This window comes from Enoplosus armatus, chromosome 21, assembly GCF_043641665.1.
Source record: "Enoplosus armatus isolate fEnoArm2 chromosome 21, fEnoArm2.hap1, whole genome shotgun sequence".
Taxonomy (NCBI): domain Eukaryota; kingdom Metazoa; phylum Chordata; class Actinopteri; order Centrarchiformes; family Enoplosidae; genus Enoplosus; species Enoplosus armatus.
In genome coordinates this window covers 18,918,244-18,939,431 of record NC_092200.1, presented here as the reverse complement: position 1 = coordinate 18,939,431, position 21,188 = coordinate 18,918,244, and the positions used below count along the sequence as shown (strand labels likewise).

At 44.9% G+C, this 21,188-nt stretch overlaps 1 protein-coding gene and 4 non-coding genes across 5 annotated transcripts; 1 reads left to right on the top strand and 4 right to left on the bottom strand.

Moving 5' to 3' along the window:
* Positions 1–3,502: 3,502 nt before the first annotated feature.
* trnak-cuu (transfer RNA lysine (anticodon CUU)) lies at positions 3,503–3,575 on the bottom strand. The gene has a single exon. It is a non-coding gene; the product is annotated as a tRNA-Lys (tRNA).
* A 421-nt stretch (positions 3,576–3,996) lies between these two features.
* Positions 3,997–4,069, bottom strand: trnak-cuu (transfer RNA lysine (anticodon CUU)). Its single transcript has one exon. It is a non-coding gene; the product is annotated as a tRNA-Lys (tRNA).
* Positions 4,070–4,348: 279 nt separating this feature from the next.
* Positions 4,349–4,421, bottom strand: trnak-cuu (transfer RNA lysine (anticodon CUU)). Its single transcript has one exon. It is a non-coding gene; the product is annotated as a tRNA-Lys (tRNA).
* Positions 4,422–5,104: 683 nt separating this feature from the next.
* On the bottom strand, positions 5,105–5,177 carry trnak-cuu (transfer RNA lysine (anticodon CUU)). Its single transcript has one exon. It is a non-coding gene; the product is annotated as a tRNA-Lys (tRNA).
* Positions 5,178–16,357: 11,180 nt separating this feature from the next.
* hccsb (holocytochrome c synthase b) lies at positions 16,358–20,954 on the top strand. The gene is made up of 8 exons (XM_070928040.1): positions 16,358–16,452; positions 17,371–17,485; positions 17,604–17,651; positions 17,865–17,998; positions 18,426–18,574; positions 19,069–19,188; positions 19,300–19,386; positions 19,781–20,954. Exons 2-8 carry the CDS (start codon positions 17,377–17,379, stop codon positions 19,977–19,979), a joined length of 846 nt encoding a protein of 281 aa, XP_070784141.1. The 5' UTR covers positions 16,358–16,452; positions 17,371–17,376; the 3' UTR covers positions 19,980–20,954.
* Positions 20,955–21,188: the final 234 nt, after the last annotated feature.

The following is a 21,188-nucleotide window of genomic DNA, read 5'->3' as shown; positions in this document are numbered from 1 at the left end:
GCATTGCATGGCCTTTCACCACCTGTCAGTATGTGGAACACACACACACACACGCACACATATAGGCCCAGGCCTGGGTTACAGTGACGGTGTGAATGGAAACCCGACATTTCCCAAAGCAAACAACATCTGTCAAGCTCACACTAGCTGCTCATGTATAGTATGTGTTCATACTAGCTCTATGGTTGAAGTGGCACGCACACACACACACACACACACACACACACACACACACTGTCAAACCTCTAGGGTGCCTTGCACTGGAGAAAAGGCAGAGGAGGCTCTGTCAGTGTTTTGGTGTCAGCCATGATGGATGGGATACAGGAACATATGGTTTGCTATTGTTACCCAGCAAATCCCCCCCTTTACTATTCAACTGTTTGCTGGGTTTCCAGGTGCTGCGTTTGACATGGCTGAGATAGGCCATGACTCGCAGAATATAGAATGAAGGAAAACAACATGAGCCACCTGTGGCCCGTCACGCAGCCGAGAGTTGCGTAACAAATGTCCTCATAAGGACAGAGACACGGGAGACGTTCTCCAGTGAGACGTACAGAATGGAAATTAGTCATTTTTCATCTGGCACAACCATTTCCACCACAGATCGGGTTCGAAAATGAATATTTCGACTTACATTCTGAGGCAGTCCATAGCTCACGGATACTCAACTTGCTTTGCCGGGGGGGGGGGGGGGCTTTCTAACACGGGGTTAACGTGAAACGTCACAGTTTAGTTAGGTTAAGGCACCAAAACTACTTGGTTAGGTTTGGGAAAAAGTCATGGTTTGGGTTAAAATAATAAGTCCGACGTTGACTTTTGGGACACGAAAGGCTTTCTGGCAGAAAGCTGGCAGTTGCTCTTCGTTTTGCACACAAAATGTTGATCTCCGCTAACAATTGCTGGGCAACAATGGCTGTGAAAACCTGGTGGCACTTCTAGACCTGTCTTAACGGAGTGGAACAGATACAGTCCATGACAGGGGAAAACATGCACCATAACAACTTCATAAGGAGGTAACGTGTCCAAAAATATGGCCAAATATACATTATTACTGCTTTAAGGCTGCAATTAGATGACAAACTCAACGCTGACATATTATAACCTTATAGATTTTTTTTTTTATATGGCGAATGTGTGAGCAGTTGTTGTTGTTTTTTTTTTGCCAATATTCAATCAACGCCACCGACTTGGCGTTTTTCATCGGTTAATCGCTAACTTTTTGGGTGGCATGGGTTTATCTGAGCCTTTTTGCTGGAAATTTGCTTCATGGAAGCGCACGCTTTGAGACTATGAGCGACACCTTTCACATGACGTAGTAATTTGACCCATTGTTATACATTGGCCCAATATGAAAATATTGATTAGTGCCGCCTTAATAGCATAAATCAGCGGTCAGTGTGGAGAAAGCTGAAGTGAGTTTATTTATTCTTCGAGCTCCTCAGATTAATCACCGGGAGATGTGTGTGCATGTGTGTTGGGGGGTGGGTGAGTACACCTTGAGGCCATATGTGAACCAAATGTGCTCAGAAATGCCATGTACAGTGGTTGGGGGGGAAAAAAAAAACACAAGCGCGCACAAACATGGGTAAAGCCCGTCCACAGACCATAATATGGCCTCTGTACTTTGCGGGTTACAGGATGCCAATAAATGAGCCAGAACTCCGTGACTGAGTCTCGTTTTCATTTGACGCCAGAGTGAGTTGGAGGTCCGCTCACACGTGCTCCAACTTCCTCTTCCTGGTCTTATTTCTTATTTCTTATTTCTTTGTCACTGCTGATCAGAGCTGAGTGACACTTTCTCCAGCTGTTTTTACGAGTCGGTGACATAACAAACCACCCTTCTCGGTGTCTTGGAAACACTTATGTATATATTTCCGTCCGAGGCATTTATTGCTATCTGGTGCTATCATAATTACGGGAAGACATCTGTGAGCAACATGATAAGCTGTTGGGGATTTCCTGCACATTTACATGCCATCGGGTGCTTGTCTTAGAAAATTTGCGCAATCTTGGAATGATTCAATTTAAAATCTGCAGCATTTTCAGGTAAATACACACTTATGTGTTGTGTAAATCCATGGAAGCAAACAGGGGTAGCTGCTGCACGTCAAAGTAAAGGTTACTGACTGTGATTCTACCGAGTTTAGCTTTGATTACAACCGAATCCCAAAGGGCTCCTGAGCTCTAAATGCCCTATAGGTTGAAAACCCCGGCAGGCAGCACGTCAGGCAACGTGCCAATCAGTGGCGCTACACAGCAGGTGGTTTCCATCGGCTCAGCGCACCTGCTGACATCAGCGGAGGTGAGCTCACACCCTTTCATCTAAATGTATTAGAGACACAAGGATGCACGACAGTGTTATCATTATCATTATCAATGGTAAGCAAATTGCCACATTTTCATAATATTACATGATTCGGGTATTTTCAGGCTTCAAAAAGCTATGTTGGTGATACCCAACTGTAATATTAAGCCTGGCAGAAGTGTTTGGGGGAGTTTTTTGTCTCTATTTATTGCTTTTTTCTTTTTTCTTTTTTTTTTTTTTAACCAGGCTGGGTTGAAAACACCACAGGCTCATGAAAGCCATGACAAAACTCAAATCACATTTTATGTTAACTGAGAACAGAACCACAACTGGCCTAGCCTCTTAGTGTGCCTTCCCAGTTGACATTTAGCTGAAAAACACAAACGCTAATAAGATCTGGCTCCATTTGCATTGTTCCAATTTATTTATTTTGGTCTTTATTTTTGTGTCTGTGTAAAGCAATCTGATGATCTTACACAATAAATTTATCTGACAACCATCTTCCAAAACTCTAGTTCTTCCAAAAGGATTGTGGTCCTCCAAAGGTCAGGGATTAAACCCATTTTTCCCAACTTTTTATTGACAAAATAGAATTTAGGTAAATCCTTATGATGTTAATTCATTTCATATATCATAGAAAGTAGGTTCAAACTGGCATACGCTATAAAAAACAATGCATTTAGCCATATTCTGAAAACACATGATGAAACATGGTAAAAAGTGACAAGTGGATAGTGCTGCAGCAGTGATTTGAGATGTTTGTGTGAAATTTGGTTTAGTTTTTATTCTGTGATGAAAACTTGTGAAACTATAATAACTGACATGAATTCATTTTAAGTGCATACAGTTTAGGGCAGTGATACTCAACTTGCGGCCCGTGGGCCAAATCTGACCATTTTCTAATTCACCATGAAAATGAAGTGATTCAGCTACAATATCAGCATAATGATATCTTTGATTAACTGGCACTAGCGCCTATTTAGGGTCGACCATGGGGCTCGAAACCTGCTACCAACGTGTTCATGGCATATTGGGGAAGAGACCCAACATGGGGCAGTCTTAACCCTCGGCTCATCCAAGTGTCTGAATGACACCCAGGAGAAACCCAATTGCCAATGTGGGGCTAGGGTTAGGCCAAGGGTCTGCATTTTGACTGGTGGCCTAGCCTTTCTGATCAACTGTACCCCAAAACACCAGCGCCCAACGTGGGGCTCGAACCCACGACCCTGAGATTAAGAGTCTCATGCTCTACCGACTGAGCTAGCCGGGCTACTGATCATAAAAAAATTGGTCACTTTTCGTGGCCGTATCATGGACTGAGAACAGTCCAAAAACACTAGTGCTTGCCATAGGGAAGAGACCCAACCTGAGGCAGTCTTAACCCTCAGCTCATCCAAGTGTCTGAATAACCCTCAGGAAAAAAAAGAATTGCCAATGTAGGGCAAGGGTTTGCGTTTTTACTAATGGTCTAGTTTGGCTGAAGTTGTGTCGTTGCTTGTAGACCACTCAGGAATTTGTGACCCAAACTCAGATAGTCTTCACCTTCATCCAAGTGTCTGAATGACCCTCAGGAAAACCCCAATTGCCAATGTGGAGCAAGGGGTGGGCCTAGGGTCTGCATTAAAGTATTTCTGATTCTGATTTTGACTAGTGGCCTAGCCTTTCTGATGTGCTGTACCCTAAAACATCAACGCCCAACGTGGGGCTCGAACCCACGACCCTGAGATTAAGAGTCTCATGCTCTACCGACTGAGCTAGCCGGGCTTTTGATCATAAAAAAATTGGTCACTTTTTGTCGTCGTATCATGGACTGAGAACAGTCCAAAAGCACTAGTGCTTGCCATGGGGCTCAAAACCTTCCACTAGCATCAGGTGACCAACATCTTCTGGGAAGAGACCCAACCTGAGGTAGTCTTCACCCTCGGCTCATCCAAGTGTCTGAATGACCCTCAGGAAAAACCCAATTGCCAATGTGGGGTAAGGGGTAGGCCAAGGGTCTGCATTTTGACTGGTGGCCTAGCCTTTCTGATCAAAAAACAACAGCGCCCAACGTGGGGCTCGAACCCACGACCCTGAGATTAAGAGTCTCATGCTCTACCGACTGAGCTAGCCGGGCTTCTGATCATAAAATTTTTTATCATTTTTCGTGGCCGTATCATGGACTGAGAACAGTCCAAAAACACTAGTGCTTGCCATGGGGCTCAAAACCTGGTACGAGCATCAGATGACCAACATCTTCTGGGAAGAGACCAAACCTGAGGCAGTCATCACCCTCGGCTCATCCGAGTGTCTCAATCACCCTTAGGAAAAAAATAATCGCCAATGTAGGGCAAGGGTTTGTGTTTTTACTAATGGTCTAGTTTGGCTAAAGTTGTGTCATTGCTTGTAGACCACTCAGGAATTTGTGACCCAACCTCAGGTAGTCTTCACCCTCGGCTCATCCAAGTGTCTGAATGACCCTCAGGAAAAACCCAATTGCCAATGTGGAGCAAGGGTTGGGCCTAGGGTCTGCATTAAAGTATTTCTGATTCTGATTTTGACTAGTGGCCTAGCCTTTCGGATCAGCTGTACCCTGAAACACCAGCTCGAAGCCACGACCCTGAGATTAAGAGTCTCATGCTCTACCGACTGAGCTATCGGGGCTTCTGATCTTAAGATCATTGGTCATTTTTCGTGGCCGTATCATGGACTGAGAACACTCACAAGGGTGGAGGCTACAATATCAGTGTAGCGCTTGTAGACCACTCAGGAACTTGATATTTCATCATCTTTCTGATGTGCTGTACCCTAAAACATCAACGCCCAACGTGGGGCTCGAACCCACGACCCTGAGATTAAGAGTCTCATGCTCTACCGACTGAGCTAGCCGGGCCTCTGGGCATAAAAAAATTGGTCACTTTTCGTGGCCGTATCATGGACTGAGAACAGTCCAAAAACACTCGTGCTTGCCATGGGGCTCAAAACCTGCTACGAGCATCATGTGACCAACATGTTGGGGAAAATGTTCTATTCTTTCTGATCTGCCCTACTCTAATTCTAAATCCCTGATCACCTTGCTGTTGCCTCTCTCCCCTCCAGGATTTTTGGGCTGTAACACCCCTTTATGCTCTACTTAGAAAGTTAAAACTTTAGCTTCCATGATGCAACTAAACAAAGACACAGCTCCACGCCTGACTAGTTTTAAGGAGAAGTTAAATGGATGCCTTCCAAAGACAAACAACTAAGAAACTGGTGAAACAACAACAACAACAACAAAAAAAAAAAACCTCTGTGTTTGACTGTTACCAGCAGGTCCAAGGCCTCACAACTCTCAGGAAACCTTCCAGCATACCGAACATCATGTAGAGGGATTGAATGTTCTGAGGCCCACATCTGCTAGTGTGAGTGTGTGTGTGTGTGTGTGTGTGTGTGTGGTACACACGCTTAATAAATACCTCCTTACATGTGCGTGCAGCACTCCAAAACAGCAATGTGGGCAGCACATATGTACATACACATGGCCTTCATTCGTACCGAGGCGACTGTTGGGATCAGAGGCCGTCCGCTGCTTCTTTTTTTTTTCCCGTTTGCAGAGAGCAAACTGGCTGCATGTAATTCTCAGCTGTTACGCAACACACCAGTAATGAATACAAGAGCTGGAGCGTGGCAGCCCCAGTCATTCAATAACCTGATGAATGTATACATGTCCATGTTGACCATGTCCCTGACTAAAGACTTCAGTCATTGATACTGTATTCCTGGAGTTGTGGGTGTTGTTTTTTTCAGCATGTAGCTCAGAGCACTGTTTCTACAGCTTTTCCCATGCAGCATGCAATTTACGCACGCATGCAATTTCAGGTGATTTGCGATCTTGCCTTTTGCCGGTCCGCCAGTCTGAGCCGTTGCCAGTGGCGTGGCTCTGTGCATGGTCATGTCCCACCCACCACTGGTTCAGACTGAAATATCCCAACGACTTTTTGGATAGAACTTTGGGTGAACTCGCGCAGACATTCACGCCTCTGGCCCGGGATTTTGCCAAAAGTCAGCGGCCGTGCTCTGTGCACCGCTGACCACAGTTACAAGGAACAAGAAATATGTGGCGTTGGAGTGGCATGTATTCATGGATGGATTTAGAATACAGCAGTCTACCTCAGTGCTGCACTGGTTGTCTATGGGAGGCTGTTAGCCCACACTGGCTCTTACGTGACATTTTAATCGGATTCCATGCAGGTTTGCGTGAGAGCATTTTGCAATTGTTCACCTTACCATGTTCCGCTTCCTCTGCTTTTCCACTCAGACGGTAAAATCCTGGGGATTTACAGCAATGACTGACAGCAGGGTTAGAACACATGATGCTATTTCAAAACTTTTCGTCACCTCCCCAAGTAACAACAACTTGTGTAAATAACCTAACCAACTACAAGCTGCACTCAATCAGTCTTTTTTTGTGAACAGTGGATAAAATGGCGAACCCACAGAGGATTATCACCAGATTCTGCAGCTCTTTGCCCCTCACATGTTTCTTCCATCGAAGAAACATTGCCAAACTCGGGTCTGCTGTGTCACAACCGGAGTTAGAGATGGTCATTCTCACACTTTTACATCGTCCCGGCTAGACTACTTGCAATCCGTCCCTGGGCCGCCTGCAAATGGTCCCGAGCACCACGCCGCACCGCTGCTGCCGACCAGGTCCAGCAGGCGAACTCACATCCCACACCCATCTCGTCCTCTTTACGCGAGCTTCCCACCAAGTTGAGGACTCATACTGAGGTTCTTGTTTTCACATATAGAGCCCTGCATGGTCAGGCACACCTGTGTACATCTCTGACCTGCTGCATCCTTACACCACCAGTAAGGTCACTTATTTTCTAACAGTTGTATTATTGCGAGGCACGTGCCTCAAGTCCCCCTGTGTGTTTTCCTCTGTTTGTGTGTGTGTGTGAGTGTGTGTGTGTGTGTGTGGCGTTCCTGGGCCTGGGCTTCCTGATTGCTGCCTATCACTTACACCTGCTGCTGAGGTTCCACACCTGCCGGTCAACTTAAACTCGACTCGTTTGGAACCGTTCTTGCTTGGTTTTCCCTCGGCAGAAGTTGTGGATAGTACCTGGTCGAGGTTCCAAGTGAGCCGAGCTTTTAACCAAGCTACCATCAGTAGCCACCGCAATTTTTCTTCTCTACCCAGAAGCGCAGACGTTCCTTCATTTCTTTTTTTGGTTGCGGATGAATGGATCCAGCGTGAGTTCCTGCGCTTGTGCCACGCTGGGGACGGCGTCACACGGCAGCTTCACGCTTTTACTATCTGCAGTGGGAGACGAAATCCAGAGTAAAGTACCTGGCACCTGAAGCGATTCAAGTTGAGTCGAGCCGAGCCGTAACCAGGCAGCGGAAGTGAGGCATTAGAGTGGGGCCGCGTTAGGCGGCCAGAAGCACAAGTCGGCGCTGATGCTGATCCATGTCCGCTGGATGCTGGAAGATGAATATAAGTCAACGCTTTGATATCACCCAAACCATTGAGAAATAGACGATGACATCATATGTTTTCGTGACAGCTAACTCAAATGAAGATGTGTGTGTGTGTGTGTGTGTGTGTGTGTCGGGGCCTTCGACCTTCGACCCCTACGCGACTTCTCCAGCTCTGTCGTAACAGATGACATCAGCAGCCCGTCTGTTACACGCCTTCAGCGTGGCAAATAATGCATCCAGCCACAGCGGCCTTTACCCTGTGTTTGAAAAGCACTTATAAAAAGACACTTTGAAGGGGCCTCAATTACCAGTCCGTTGCTCTGCGCGGCTATATTTAACCCGCTGCCATATAAATAGGGCGGACACAGCTGGCCACATGTCTCTGTGGAAACACCCTGACTTAACGCAGCGTGTAGACGGCGGATGTCTGTTTCATTTATTTCCCGCTCCCGAAATTGTGCCTTAAAGCTAACGTTATGACGGCTATACAACCAGCCTGAGCCTTTGATCAACGGCATACATTAGCTTTAATGGCTAATCTGTTTACCTTCTTATCTACATGCACGGACGCAAAACCTGCGTTGCACTGGCTTGCTAAATAAGCTACCAAACAACGTATCAGTTATATGTGTCATGCAACTGATATGTCCCCTTTCATTTTAGTTCAAATGATAACAATGCATTAGAATAAATGAATGACAGTTGTCTGCTGGGCGGGTCGTGTACGGTGGGTTTATCAGAGCTTGTTTGATGAAAACGGCGGACGGCTGCAAAGGTTGCAAAACATTTAGCGCTGAAAGATGCTATAAAAAAAAAAAATAAACAGCTGTCCCCATACTGTCACCAGTAAGTAAGCGCTGCAGTTGCTGTGATGCTGCACCATTCCTTCTCAGCCAAAACCCTGCCCTCCTGACTGACAGCACATGAGCTGTAATTTCCAGCTAAAACTGGCATGATCCAAACCACAGAAGAAGAAGAAGAAGAAAAAATCACAGTTAGACCCAACACTCAGTTTGTGGCGAGAAGCTGTTGCCAGACCGCTTTAAGCCAGAAATAACCCAAAGACTCAATATAGACAAGTGTTTTTTTTTTTTCTTTGTCTCCCTCTGCAATTCTTCTATTGTTTATACTCGGTGGAGGTCGGCGCGCGTGGGGGGGGGGGGGTGGGGGGGGGGGCGGGGGGTGTGCAGAGTCTGGATGAGCAGAGAGACTTTCAGAAACCTACACCGTGTCATTTCCTAGTCAAATGTATTTACATACCCATTTGCATTTGGACAGGAAACTGTGGTTTAGAGCCCACGCTGTCAGCACGAAGGTGAGAGTGTTTGCAGTCACGTCAGATGGCCACGTGAACACAGAGTTGGTGCATTCGGCGTTCAATGAGAGAGCGTTTGGCAAAAGTCTTTTGACAAAACACTTGCTTGAAACTGTAATCGTATCCAGGCCGACGGGATCAAATTGCACTGGAATTCTACGAATTGATGAATCAGTCATCAGGCGATAGCTGGAAATCAACAACAATGTATTAATAAAGCTCCTTTCAAAAAAAAAACAACTTACAAAGTACTTTGCATGGTTGAACCAGGCTTAAAACATTTCAGGACAACGATAAAATAATACAACAGTAAAATGGTATACAATAACAATACAAACCCCTAAGAAGAATTATTAAGTGAATTTCAAAAGGCCTAAAAGAACTTGTGAGGTGGAGAAAGACACACACACACACACACACACGCACAAAAATAAATGAAATAAATAAATAGTACATATTCGCTAACATTGCTAACAAGTATCTGGACAGCCTGCCTGCAAGGCAAAACCTAGGGCCAAAAAGTCCAAAAATAGACGCTTGTAAGCGTATTGCTGTATTGCGTATTGCTGCTGTATGGTAACAACTGTTATCTTAATTATGGCAGCTGGACAGTAAGAAACAGTGTTTGGAGATATTTTCATGAGCAAAAAAAAAAAAAAAGACCGAAAGTCAGCCCTTGATTGTTTCGCCCAAAGTATAATTGGGTTGTATAATGTCAGAAACACAAATATGTTTAAATAATCATTCGAATGAGCGAAATCAACCAAAAGTAGCCGTAGTATGCGGCGTATATCAGGATGGGAAGTGCACAGTTCATAGCTTGCATGGATCAAGTCATTGCGTGGCACTGGAACAGGCATTGCCATTGACTTTATATAACCGCAACCCAGCTCACCGTGGACTACAGCCCTCGCATATAACTACCGCCTGGCTCCAGTCTGGTTGCTAACCATATTCAGGGGCTGGAAATGGAACTGTCACGGCCCATAGAGGAGCACAAAGGATTTGTGACCTTGTGGCGAGGATTTCACATCGCCAATGTCAACGATGAAGCCTTGCGTTTTGAATCTGGAGCAGCTCATGCAAGGGGAGGGGTTATAAATACCATACAACTCCATCGTTTTTATAAACACAGTTTTAAGAGACGCGGCCAAAGAAAGCGATTGAATAGGCCAAACACACGTGCATACATTACCTTCTCTTGCCCTTCTGCAAAAACATGAATTGAATTTATGCGAAATGCATCAAGGAAATGAGTTGACGTCTTCGATGCTCGACTATGCTGACCTGATGTTGGCCTTTGTGGCATTCAATGTGCCAGAAAATGACCATATAATGCAGGTAAATCGTCTCTCACCGTTGTGCTCCTACAGTATTTAAGAGCCCCCCCCCACCCCCCTTCCTGCTCCAAAGGGCCAGTCTGTGTAAATACAGGCGCCCCGCTGAGTTTCTCCAGGAGAAAACAGACGCGCTCGTCCCCTCATGTGTCTGATCAAAGGCAGAGCGAGGGGAAACGAAAACAGATTAAAATTTAAAAAAAAAAAAAAAAAAAAAAGGACTGACTGAGTGAAGGAAACGTCTCAAAAATAGCACGCCGAAAAATAACACATTCATCATCATTTCAGTCCCAGCGGTGGATGCGCTGGAATTAATCAGCAGTACAAAGCCATGCAGAACAAAGTCTGTGACGCAGGCCAAAAGAGGCCTGTTACACTTCAGCTGAATCCCACTTTCTTTACAGACGGGGTTCAAACTCTGTGACATATCCCAAATACACCTGATCTGATGTACACGACGCAACCTACAGCAGTTTGAGCTCTGGAAGGCTGGCGGGAAGGATGGGACTAACCGACCACCTGACTGGCTACGCTAATACGCCAACTATGTGCAACGTGAAAGGTTTCTCTTGTTTTGTAGAAATGTGTAATTTTAAAGACTTTGGCGCTGGACGTTTAAAAACGTTGTTATTGACCATAATCTGGGGATATCAAGGTTCTTATTTGGCGATAGTTAATCCTGCAAATGCGTTCATTTCTGTGGGCCACAGGGGACGCGGGGTGGCCATCATGCATATGCAAACACATAGTAAGTGTATTGGCGCTCTTTGAATGTGTATGTTTGAAACAAGTAAAATGGTCAATAGGTCTATACAATTGAACTGATCTGTGAGGTGGGACTAGATAATTGTTTAACAAGTCACAAATAAGTCTTAGGTCTTGGCTATGAAGTCCAAAGTCATGTCCCAAGTCAAGATCAACTAGTCCCAAGTCAACAGGGCTAAATCCCAAGTCAAGACCGACAAATCCCAAGTCAATATGGGTAAATCCCAAGTCAACACCAACAAGTCCTAAGTCAACACGGGTAAGTCCTAAATCGAGAGCAACAAGTCCCAAGTCGGCACGGGTGAGTCCCAAGTCAAGACCAACAGGTCCTAAGTGAACATGAGTAAGTCTTGAGTCAAGTCCCGAGTCAAAAACCAACAAGTCCCAAGTCAACAGGAGTAAATCTCAAATCAAGACCAACAAGTCCTAAGTGAACATGAGTAAGTCCAGAGTCAAGTCCCAAGTCAAAAACCAACAAGTCCCAAGTCAACAGGAGTAAATCTCAAATCAAGACCAACAAGTCCTAAGTGAACATGAGTAAGTCCAGAGTCAAGTCCCGAGTCAAAAACCAACAAGTCGCAAGTCAACAGGGGTAAATCTCAAATCGAGACCAACAAGTCCTAAGTGAACATGAGTAAGTCCAGAGTCAAGTCCCGAGTCAAAAACCAACAAGTCCCAAGTCAACAGGGGTAAATCTCAAATCAAGACCAACAAGTCCTAAGTGAACATGAGTAAGTCCAGAGTCAAGTCCCAAGTCAAAAACCAACAAATCCCAAATCAACATGGGTAAATCTCAAGTCAAGACCAACAAGTCCAGCCTTACATCACCAGATTCACGACTTGAGTCTGACTCGAGTTCAAGTCATGCTCCTTTTGTCCACCCCTCTGCTGCTTTGACCTTTATCCATGCTAAAATATGGCTTCAAGTTGTACTTTAGCCGTCCCGTGACAGGTGCACTTTGGTTGGCATTTGGTTTGCACTCGTCTTTTTTTGCCTCAGAGAATGCTTCAAAACACTCTGAATGAAAGCAAATGGAGCAACACATAAGCAGATGGCAGATGCATGTGAGTAAACATTGTGTGTGTGTGGGTGTGTGAGTGGGTTGAGGGTAATTATAAAACTTTTACTACAACAGTATCATAGTAATACGTATCACAGCTGTGGCGAAATCACAATCATGCGTGGACCCACACATGAAGCTCCTGCAGAGGTGCCTCCCTACGGCAAAGTGGCAGCACGAGAGAATAGTCTCACTCCTGGCACCGACTTGCTGTGTGTGTGTGTCTTGTATATGTGCGGGGAGTTCTGGAAGAAATTAGGAAACTCTTCCGCCATTCTCAATATGTTCGCCATGAATGAAGCGACCTGTGTGAAAAGCCAGAGTTTAATCAGTCAGGCTGGCGTTGGGTTTCACATGCTCCTCACGAATATGTGGTCCGGAGGTTTTTTTCGTCGGATTTGGTCTGCGAGTGAAACGTTCAAACAGTCCTTAAGGAGGGGAAAAAGGCTTAGGCATCATCAAAAACCTCAACTGTTTGCTTGCTAGAAGGATATGGTATTCGCATTTTTTTTACGATAGCAGGTACCTATTTGTCTTGAAAACTCAAACCCTGCAACTTTACAACAAAAAGGCATCACCACTCTCTACCAGAGCGCTTGGAGGAGACTGGCACAGGGACTACAGGGTTTGCGTTCTCACGCCAGAACTCCGATTAATCACACCATGCAAACAGCTAATGGAGCCAAACCCAAAGCAGTATCCACTGACATCCAAGTAATGCCACAATGTTCATGTCTGTCGTCAAGTGTTTACAACCGCGAGAGCACAAAAGCATAATTGTGTTGCAAACATTTGGAACACTGTGCCGCTTTGGGAAAATTCTAATAAAAGTACAAACGGTAGTAATTAAGGATTAACAAGGTGGTTTCACTGTCTTGGGTAAAACTCGTGGATTGTGTCGATCAGTTCACTGTGTATTGTGGCTGCCGGATGAATTCCCAAAAAGTTATTTGGGAACACGCATCACTGAAGAACAATATGCAATTTAGAACCCTTTAATGGTCGGCTAAAAAGCGACGGAACAGTTATTATTATTGTTCATTTTTTAATCATAATACAGCCGCATTCCTTAGCTCCGCTTTATTCTTTACTTGGACCCCCATCGGCTCTTCCTGGGAAGCAATACTGACGAGGAACAATTTCAAAATCCCGCAGCATCAGTAAAGACGTGAAAGGCCAAACAAGCCAAATGCAAAGATTAGAAATAAGCGGAATGACCGCACACACGAAACATTAGCGGCCTACAATTGAAACAAGAGCGAAAAAATGGTCAGCCACAACCACAATAACATCTTTGTGAGATTCAGCAAACTTCTCTTTTGGTGTCTTTTTTTTTTAAATTTCTTTTTTAAAGGAAATCTACTTTTGGTCCGTCTGATGTTGGTGGGGGAGCATATTCAAAGCAGAAGAAAACAGTTGGTTTGTGAGCTTGGCACCGCCAGATGTCCAGTGCTCACTCGATATGCACTACACCCGCGGCAGTTCTTCACAAAAGACATGCGGCGTATCATTCCAAATGACATTTGGCCGTGAAAGAACTATCCTGGTCTGCTCTGCCCTCTGCAGTCTGAAGGTTTCGTTTTCGACGTTGCTCAGCAGCAGCGCTCGACCCCCTTGACCCCCAGTAAGACGGAACGCAACGCAGAGCATTTCCGAGCATTCCCGTCACGGAAACTGGTCAATCCAATCTGGCACACGACAATAAATGGCGAAAAACCATAACATTTGCAGCTTGGCAGTAAGAATGCTGCGGTCAAATCCAGGAGTACAGCCCCCAACTATTTTCCTGTCACCCGTATGTGTTAACCATTGTAAAAAAGTACGTTGCTCAGCGCGGGGGAGTGTGCTTTTACCTCTCGGAGGTTGCGAACCAGAAAGAAAACAATCTAACCCATCTACGGGAGAAAAATGGAGAGAGGTCCTCAGGAAGTCGTTTCTATCGGGGATGTTTTAAAGGTCCCATATGATGCTCATTTCCAGCTCTATATTTTTATTCTGGGACTCCACTAGAGCAGCTTAGCATGATTCACAGTTCAAGGGTGTTTCTGGGGGCCGGGTCTCACTGATTACTGCACAAAAACGCACAGTTTTTAGAACTGATTTTTTGGTGAAACTGGATCACGTTTTATGGACAAAATAATTTCTGGTTTTCCCTCTGATGTCAGAGCGGCCATGTCCCTGTACTTGGTGGGTGGTGCTTTGATTGGAGCAGATGACCTGCTGGGGGGCGTGGCCGAGTGGGGTGACTGTATAGTTGTGACATCACAACCTCACGGAAGTCCCGGCGGCTCGTTTTAAAGGCGACTGAATACGGGCTGTGTTTCATTTCTCCGTGGACTGAGCGTTTTTGATGCTTTCACAGTATTTACACAGCACCCAGACCTGCTTTATGATCAAACAAGACAAAAAAAAAGGTGTAAGAGTAACATAATCTAATTGCATGCAAGATCTTAAACTGTTTACTTTGTTGATAAAGACGCTAGCTACATCACCTGGTGATAAAAATATGTAAGAAATACTTGGCCATAAATAGACGTTTCAACCAAGATGGTACAGCATGTTTTTAGAAATTAGTACAAAGTTGTCAGACCTTTGGGAATGTATTTACATCATTCTGTTCAGTCTGTTAAACCAAAAACAGCTGGCCCTGTATGTCCGTTATTATTTCGGTTGATAGTTTTCTTACATGGTGCTTAATTCCAAAATGTATATGTGAAAATTGAAAAACAATGTAGTCCTGCTTGATTTCTGAAGCTTTAAGGAACAAACTGCCACGTGCTAGTGTGCATGTGCGCTCTTACTTGATGGGACAGGAGACATTCACAAATGGACAGAGAGTGGGAGAGGAAGAGAGGCTCAATAAGGGCCCATAGCTCATTCACACCCTGGAGGCCCCCATGGCATGTTAATCCAGTCAGTGGTAGGTCACACGGGAAATGATTAATAGATGATCAAACAAGGTTCAGTATTGGGGAGGGGTTATGTAATAAAGAAATAATGCAGAAATAAATAATATAAATACAAGAATTACTTCTACTGCTATCATTAGCAGTGCATTTGAAATACAATAAGAAGAGTTTCAGGAATTTCAGGGTCAAAGGTCACAGCAGCAGTACATTATAGGGGTCACTTCTGCTACAGAGATACTTTGGGAAAATTGAGATATTTGGGGGGGGGGGGGGGGGGGTACAGTTGTATACTTTTTGCATTAATCAGAATCAGAATCAGAATCAGAAATACTTTATTGATCCCCCCGGGGAAACTGTACAGTACTGGAGCTCCCATTCAAGAGTAGAAAGTAGCATAAACTTAGGACTAAAAGTATGTACAAAATATAAAAATAAGAAATATACACATTTACAATATTTAAGTGAAAAATAGAAGTAAAAAATATACACAACAACAATGTATATGTACGCATATATATATATGTATGTATTGTACTGTTGTGTATGACTATATATGTATAGCATTGAAAAATTCGCTTGTTTCTCTTCAATAAGCGGCTCCATCTTGGTGAATTCAGTTGGACTGAGACACGACTTTGAGCCAATGTATTTACTGTCACTGTTAACTGTAATATACAGTAATTACATGACAGTGTAAAGGGGTGGTGGTGTTTTGGCGCCCTCTGGTGGTCAGCCACCACTACTGTTTTGTAACACAAGGAGTAACTAGTGTCATAACAGAGGGTTATAGGTTGTTTGTGCCTAAAAGTAACATCGGTTTAAAATCTTATTGTACATTGCATTGTCCAGTTTTTTTGGTGTAGAGTTATGACTTCATGATAACAACAGGTTATTACTCTGATAAAGCCATTGTTAAACTATTGTTAAACTGGTGTTGTATGAAATCACAGGGAAAGGAGTAGCTTTTCATTTGTTCCCACGTGTATCTGAGAGGGAGGCGGGCAAAAATATCATAAAAGCCGGTCCCAAAAAAGTGACAAACGGCAATTGTCGGCTAACGTTCAATGAGGAAGGAGGTTATTTAACTGTCATTGTATTGGACTGCATTCAGGCTGTATGGCTAATGTTATATAGCATCATAACGTTTACGTTTTTTTTTTTTGTCAGGTTCGGCGTGATGACGTATGTGGTTTACGGACGGCACATGTAACAGCGTTGCGCAACTTCTTCTGGGTAACACACCGACGCTGTCCTGCACGTTGACATTGGGATAGTAACCTGACCGAAGAGCTTCTCTCAGCCGACTTCTCTCCAACAGGTTAGTTAATATGAGTCGTTTCTCTCGCTCTTAATTTTTTTTTTTTTTTTTTTTTACACCCTCCTGTCGATTAGACAGAAACTAAAAGAGGCGCCCTGGATGTATTATTAACCCTGCCACGTCCAAAGGACGTCAGTTCTAAAAGCAAAGGAGACAGTCAACGTATCCGCTAACGTTAGCATAGCTGCTAGGCAGTCTGGCTAACCTTAAACGAACGCCAGCGCTTAGCATAGTTTGCCAGTTGCCGTTTCTCTGTTCTTTTCATTCTGTTTGAATCGCAGAATAAATGATGAGATGTTTGGCGGAGGGCGGTGGGGCGGGCGGGGGTTCAGGGGTATTCTGGAACCAGGCTGTTAGCTTGCTTTGCTAAGTAAGAGAGCTAGGTGTAGTGGTACTGTAGCTTCGATGCTAACATTGGCCGTGAGGTTACTCAAGGATAACTCCTGGCAGGATACGATGTCAGCCTATTCGCCGAGTCTGCTGCTTAACATAAATGTTTTATCTTACTGTTAGCATAGCGCAGGGATGTTTCAAAGCTAAACTTTCGACCTAACGTCAGCTGTCCTCGCGTTCTGTTACTGCTGCTGTTGCACTGGTGCCTCTCTTGGTGAATTGCGTCTGTGCACAAACACGCTTTCCTCGCCCTTCAAACATCTCTCTTTGCCAAGATAACGGGACTGATGCATTAAGCTAGGTAATGTGGCGTCCATGTTAGCTAGCTATTTACATATAGCAGTTCCTTATCTGCCAGATTATTGGTGCCAGATTAGTATTTAATGCAGGGCTGCTACTTTTAAACTGGGAGGCTGACGGAGCATCCAGTACATCTGACTTAAAGTGTGTTGACTGTCTTTAATGTCGTGTGTGTGTGTGTGTGTGTGTGTGTGTGTGTTTATTTATTTCCCCTACATTTGACAGGGCAGGATGGGAGCCTCCTTGTCCACACCTGCTCCTCCCACAGTCAGGGCAGAGGCCATGGTGGCCGCCCCTCCTCAGGGCTGCCCCATGCACCAAGAGGCCCAGCCTGTCAAAGGTGCTGCCGCGGGAGGGTTGAGGCTATTTGACTGCCACCACATCATCACATTATGCTATCTCATGTCACTTTGAATGACGGCTGTTGTAATTTGTTTATCTGTATCTGCCTCTCGTAGTGTCTCCCCCTTCGGAGTGTCCCATGCACCAAGCTCAGCCTGTGAAAGGTATGGATTTTAATCATCAGTGCCACGCAGGCCTATTCAGTCATTTGTGACATGCCTGTACAGATTTTCTTGAGACACTGACAGTTAAGTCACAGTTTATTTTGTAAACTGTATGTATTAAATGTAGTATTGTTGTATTGTTGAAAGTATGTGGCACTGGCCTGGGTTCTGTACCCACTATGCCTCCAATCAGACGGCCCTGTTTCCCTGCAGCGTCTCCTCCGTCGGAGTGTCCGATGCACCAACCGGAGGCGGGCCCAGCTCACCAGGACCGGGCCTACGAGTTCGTGGAGTGTCCCATGAAAGCCGCGGCCGGCATGAACAGTGACATCGACCCGGCAAATATGGTACTTGCTCGAAAGTAGTGTCTTTTGACACGGGAAAAAAAAAAATAGCACCATTTGGAGAGAAGTTCTGCATAATGACATTCGTACTGCTATGAGCAGAGATGTTTGTAACTGTCAGTAAGACTCAATCACACAGCTGTTATGGAGCTAAGGCGGCTTTAAACTGGGTTTAAATGCTTTCAGGTGATTTGGGAAACGCCAAAGCTCATTTAGCACGAAATGGCTTCGGTTCTCATTCTTCAATATTGTCGTCTTTAAATTAAAAAGCATGTCTGTTAGCCAAGCGATAATCATGCCCCATACCGCAGATGTTGTTCTTACTTGTAGCTTGGATTTGTTCTCTCCGGAATGAGTGTTGTCACCTTTTTAAAGGTTAAAGTGAGGATTGTGTTGATGAACTGTCTTTACTCCCTGTATGTTTGTACAGATGCCTCCTCCTAACCAAACTCCGGCTCCAGACCAGCCCTTCGACCTGTCCGTCACCAGAGAGGAGTCCTCCATTCCCCGTCACAACACAGAGAAGAAGTGGGTTTACCCGTCCGAGCAGATGTTCTGGAACGCCATGCTGCGGAAAGGGTCAGTCCACCGCTCAGACACTCAGTCCACGCATTCCTGCAGTTCGACCATTCCTTTTTTCTTTTTCACACGTAACTATATCATTATCATTTATATTGGAAAATGTAAACATTAAATGCCAGTTAATTGGCCATAAGTCTTACTTTAACAATTAAGCCACAGCAAAATGACCTGGGGAAAAAAAAAAGAATTATAAACAAAAGGTAGGTCATGCTCAAGAAAGACTCCAGTATACTCGGTGAAGGCTCGCTCTCTTTTTAAGTTTTCTGCAGTTATAGTATGTGGCTCTATCCACCGGTGAGTGACCTCTTGGGGAGAGGATAATTCCTGGTTGGTTGATACAGGGCCGGAAAACAGCAGACCGACTGAGGCACATTACAGCGGGGGCTCAAACGCCGCCATGGCCAAATTGCAGTGTTCGATGCCGCGGCAAATGGTGTCGCTTGCTTTGAAAGTGTTCTATTTTCATGGAGAGTTAACCCTTTGTGCCGCAGGTGGCGCTGGCGCGAGGACGACCTCGCTGCTCAAGACATGAACAACATCATTAAGATCCACAACAAGAACAACGAGCAGGCCTGGCAGGAGATCCTGAAATGGGAGGCCCTGCACGCGCGGTGAGTTTAGTTTGCGCGCCGTTGAACCGGAAGTCTTTCCTTTGAATACATAACCATTTTGAGACAAATGTAGGATTGTGGGAGTGGTTTTGATCTTGCTTTTTCTCGCAGCGAATGTCCATGTGGGCCGACCTTGAAGAGGTTCGGTGGGAAAGCCAAGGAGTACTCGCCCAGGGCTCGCCTCCGCCACTGGATGGGGTGAGCTCCTTCATGCTTTATCACGCCTGAACTTTAGTCCACAACCGAGCCCCTCCATATGGGGGAAAAACCCCCCTTTCGTTTTTTGGGCGTTATTCAACACCATAACTCCGGAGGAGCAGAATGGGAGATTGTGACCGTGTCTCTAATAGGTGAAGCCTTTGACCCAAAGGTCAAAGGTCACTGTAACCTCAAGATATATTCATTGTGGACAGCCTATTCTGTAATGTTACAGTGGACACCACACTATATCGACACTGTACTATATTAGCCCTGTACAGCTAGCATAGGGAGCGTAGCCTGTCGAACAAAGGTTGATGGTTAACACGTTTAGTAATTGCGCAATGCTTGCTTTAAAGTACACCACCTTTTTTTTTTTTTCCAATGAATTCAGCTACGAGCTGCCGTTCGACCGCCACGACTGGATCATTGACCGCTGCGGGAAGGAGGTGCGCTACGTCATCGACTACTACGACGGCGAAATCAACAAGGACACCTACCAGTTCTCCGCCCTGGACGTACGCCCGGCCTACGACTCTTTAGACGCCGTCTGGGACCGCATGAAGGTGGCCTGGTGGCGCTGGACCTCTTAAAAAGGACTCAGACACTTGCGCGCGCATACATACATACATACATACATACATACATACAAGGAAACTGGTGTTCCTCATTTCAGAGACTCCTGAAGAACACTGACTTGGCCTGTTAGTTAGTTTTAGCCGAACCTCACTCAGTAAGGCTGTTTTGAAGCTTCATATGCTGCTCATATTGATTTCAGTGGAAAATAATGATTTGGGGTTTTGCATTGCAAACAGCATGTGCGTCTGAGCTCGCAGAAGTGTTGGGTTTAAAATGTTTTTTTTTTTTTTGCGGAAATGGTTCAAGAAGAAACCCCTGACTCTCTAAACACCGTGGTGAGTCTTGTTTTGCCAGGATAATCCTTAGGTGCGTTTGACAGATTACCACGGCGACCGTGTAGTGGGTTATGCGTGCGTGTGTTGGTGTAGTTTGGGTAGACCTGCAGGATGTATAGCTATATATATATTTTTTTAAAAAGGAGTGGGATGGATGTGAGCCTCGCTGATAATCCCTGTTAACTCCGTTCGGCCTTTTTCCCTTTCCTGCCGTGCCCCGACGTCTCCAGTTGGACAGATAGCTTGTTCGGAGGCACAATGGAAAGCCACACATACTGTATCATCACGCTCTTGCAGCATAATTCATATACTGTACTACTACTTTCCTATTTCCAAATACAAAGGGATGAAAGCGCTAAAGTGTCTCAGTTAAAGCTGTCAAGTGTATCAGGAGGTGCTCGGGTTTAACTCTGTGGATATTTACAGTGTAACATTTCATGCGCCACTTCTTCAAAACTGTCAGAATTCCGTGTTTCAGCGTCGTCATACTTGTTGCGCTGATAATTCAGATTTGTATTTATTGTTTGATGAATGAGTGTAGACTTCTGTGTGCAGGAATCTCGATGCTTCTTGTGTCAAAAAAAAAAAAAGATTTTACTCCCTCCGGTTGTCAACTTAAACTATCAATAAAGATGGTCCTCTTCTGCCTCTGAATGATGTCTGCCTTTCTCTCGGGGGCGGGGCGGGGGGGACCATTTATTTATCTATCGTTGGAACAGGAACGAACTGTTGACACAGAGTTGGAAGCGACCAAACCATACAATAACAATACACCATCATAGTGTATTTTAGCACCCTCTGCTGCTCACAGTGCAACATTACAGTCGGTTAAAATAACTGACAAGTTGAGTATTTCTGTTTCAAACATAATCAGGATTCAACAGTTTC

What these genes read in the sequence shown, in the direction of transcription:
- hccsb (XM_070928040.1), top strand. Translation starts at nt 17,377, where the DNA reads ATGGGAGCCTCCTTGTCCACACCTGCTCCTCCCACAGTCAGGGCAGAG. An exon ending in ACATCGACCCGGCAAATATG is followed by an intron (nt 17,999 to 18,425) that starts GTACTTGCTCGA and finishes ATGTTTGTACAG; the next exon opens with ATGCCTCCTCCTAACCAAAC. An exon ending in AACGCCATGCTGCGGAAAGG is followed by an intron (nt 18,575 to 19,068) that starts GTCAGTCCACCG and finishes TTTGTGCCGCAG; the next exon opens with GTGGCGCTGGCGCGAGGACG.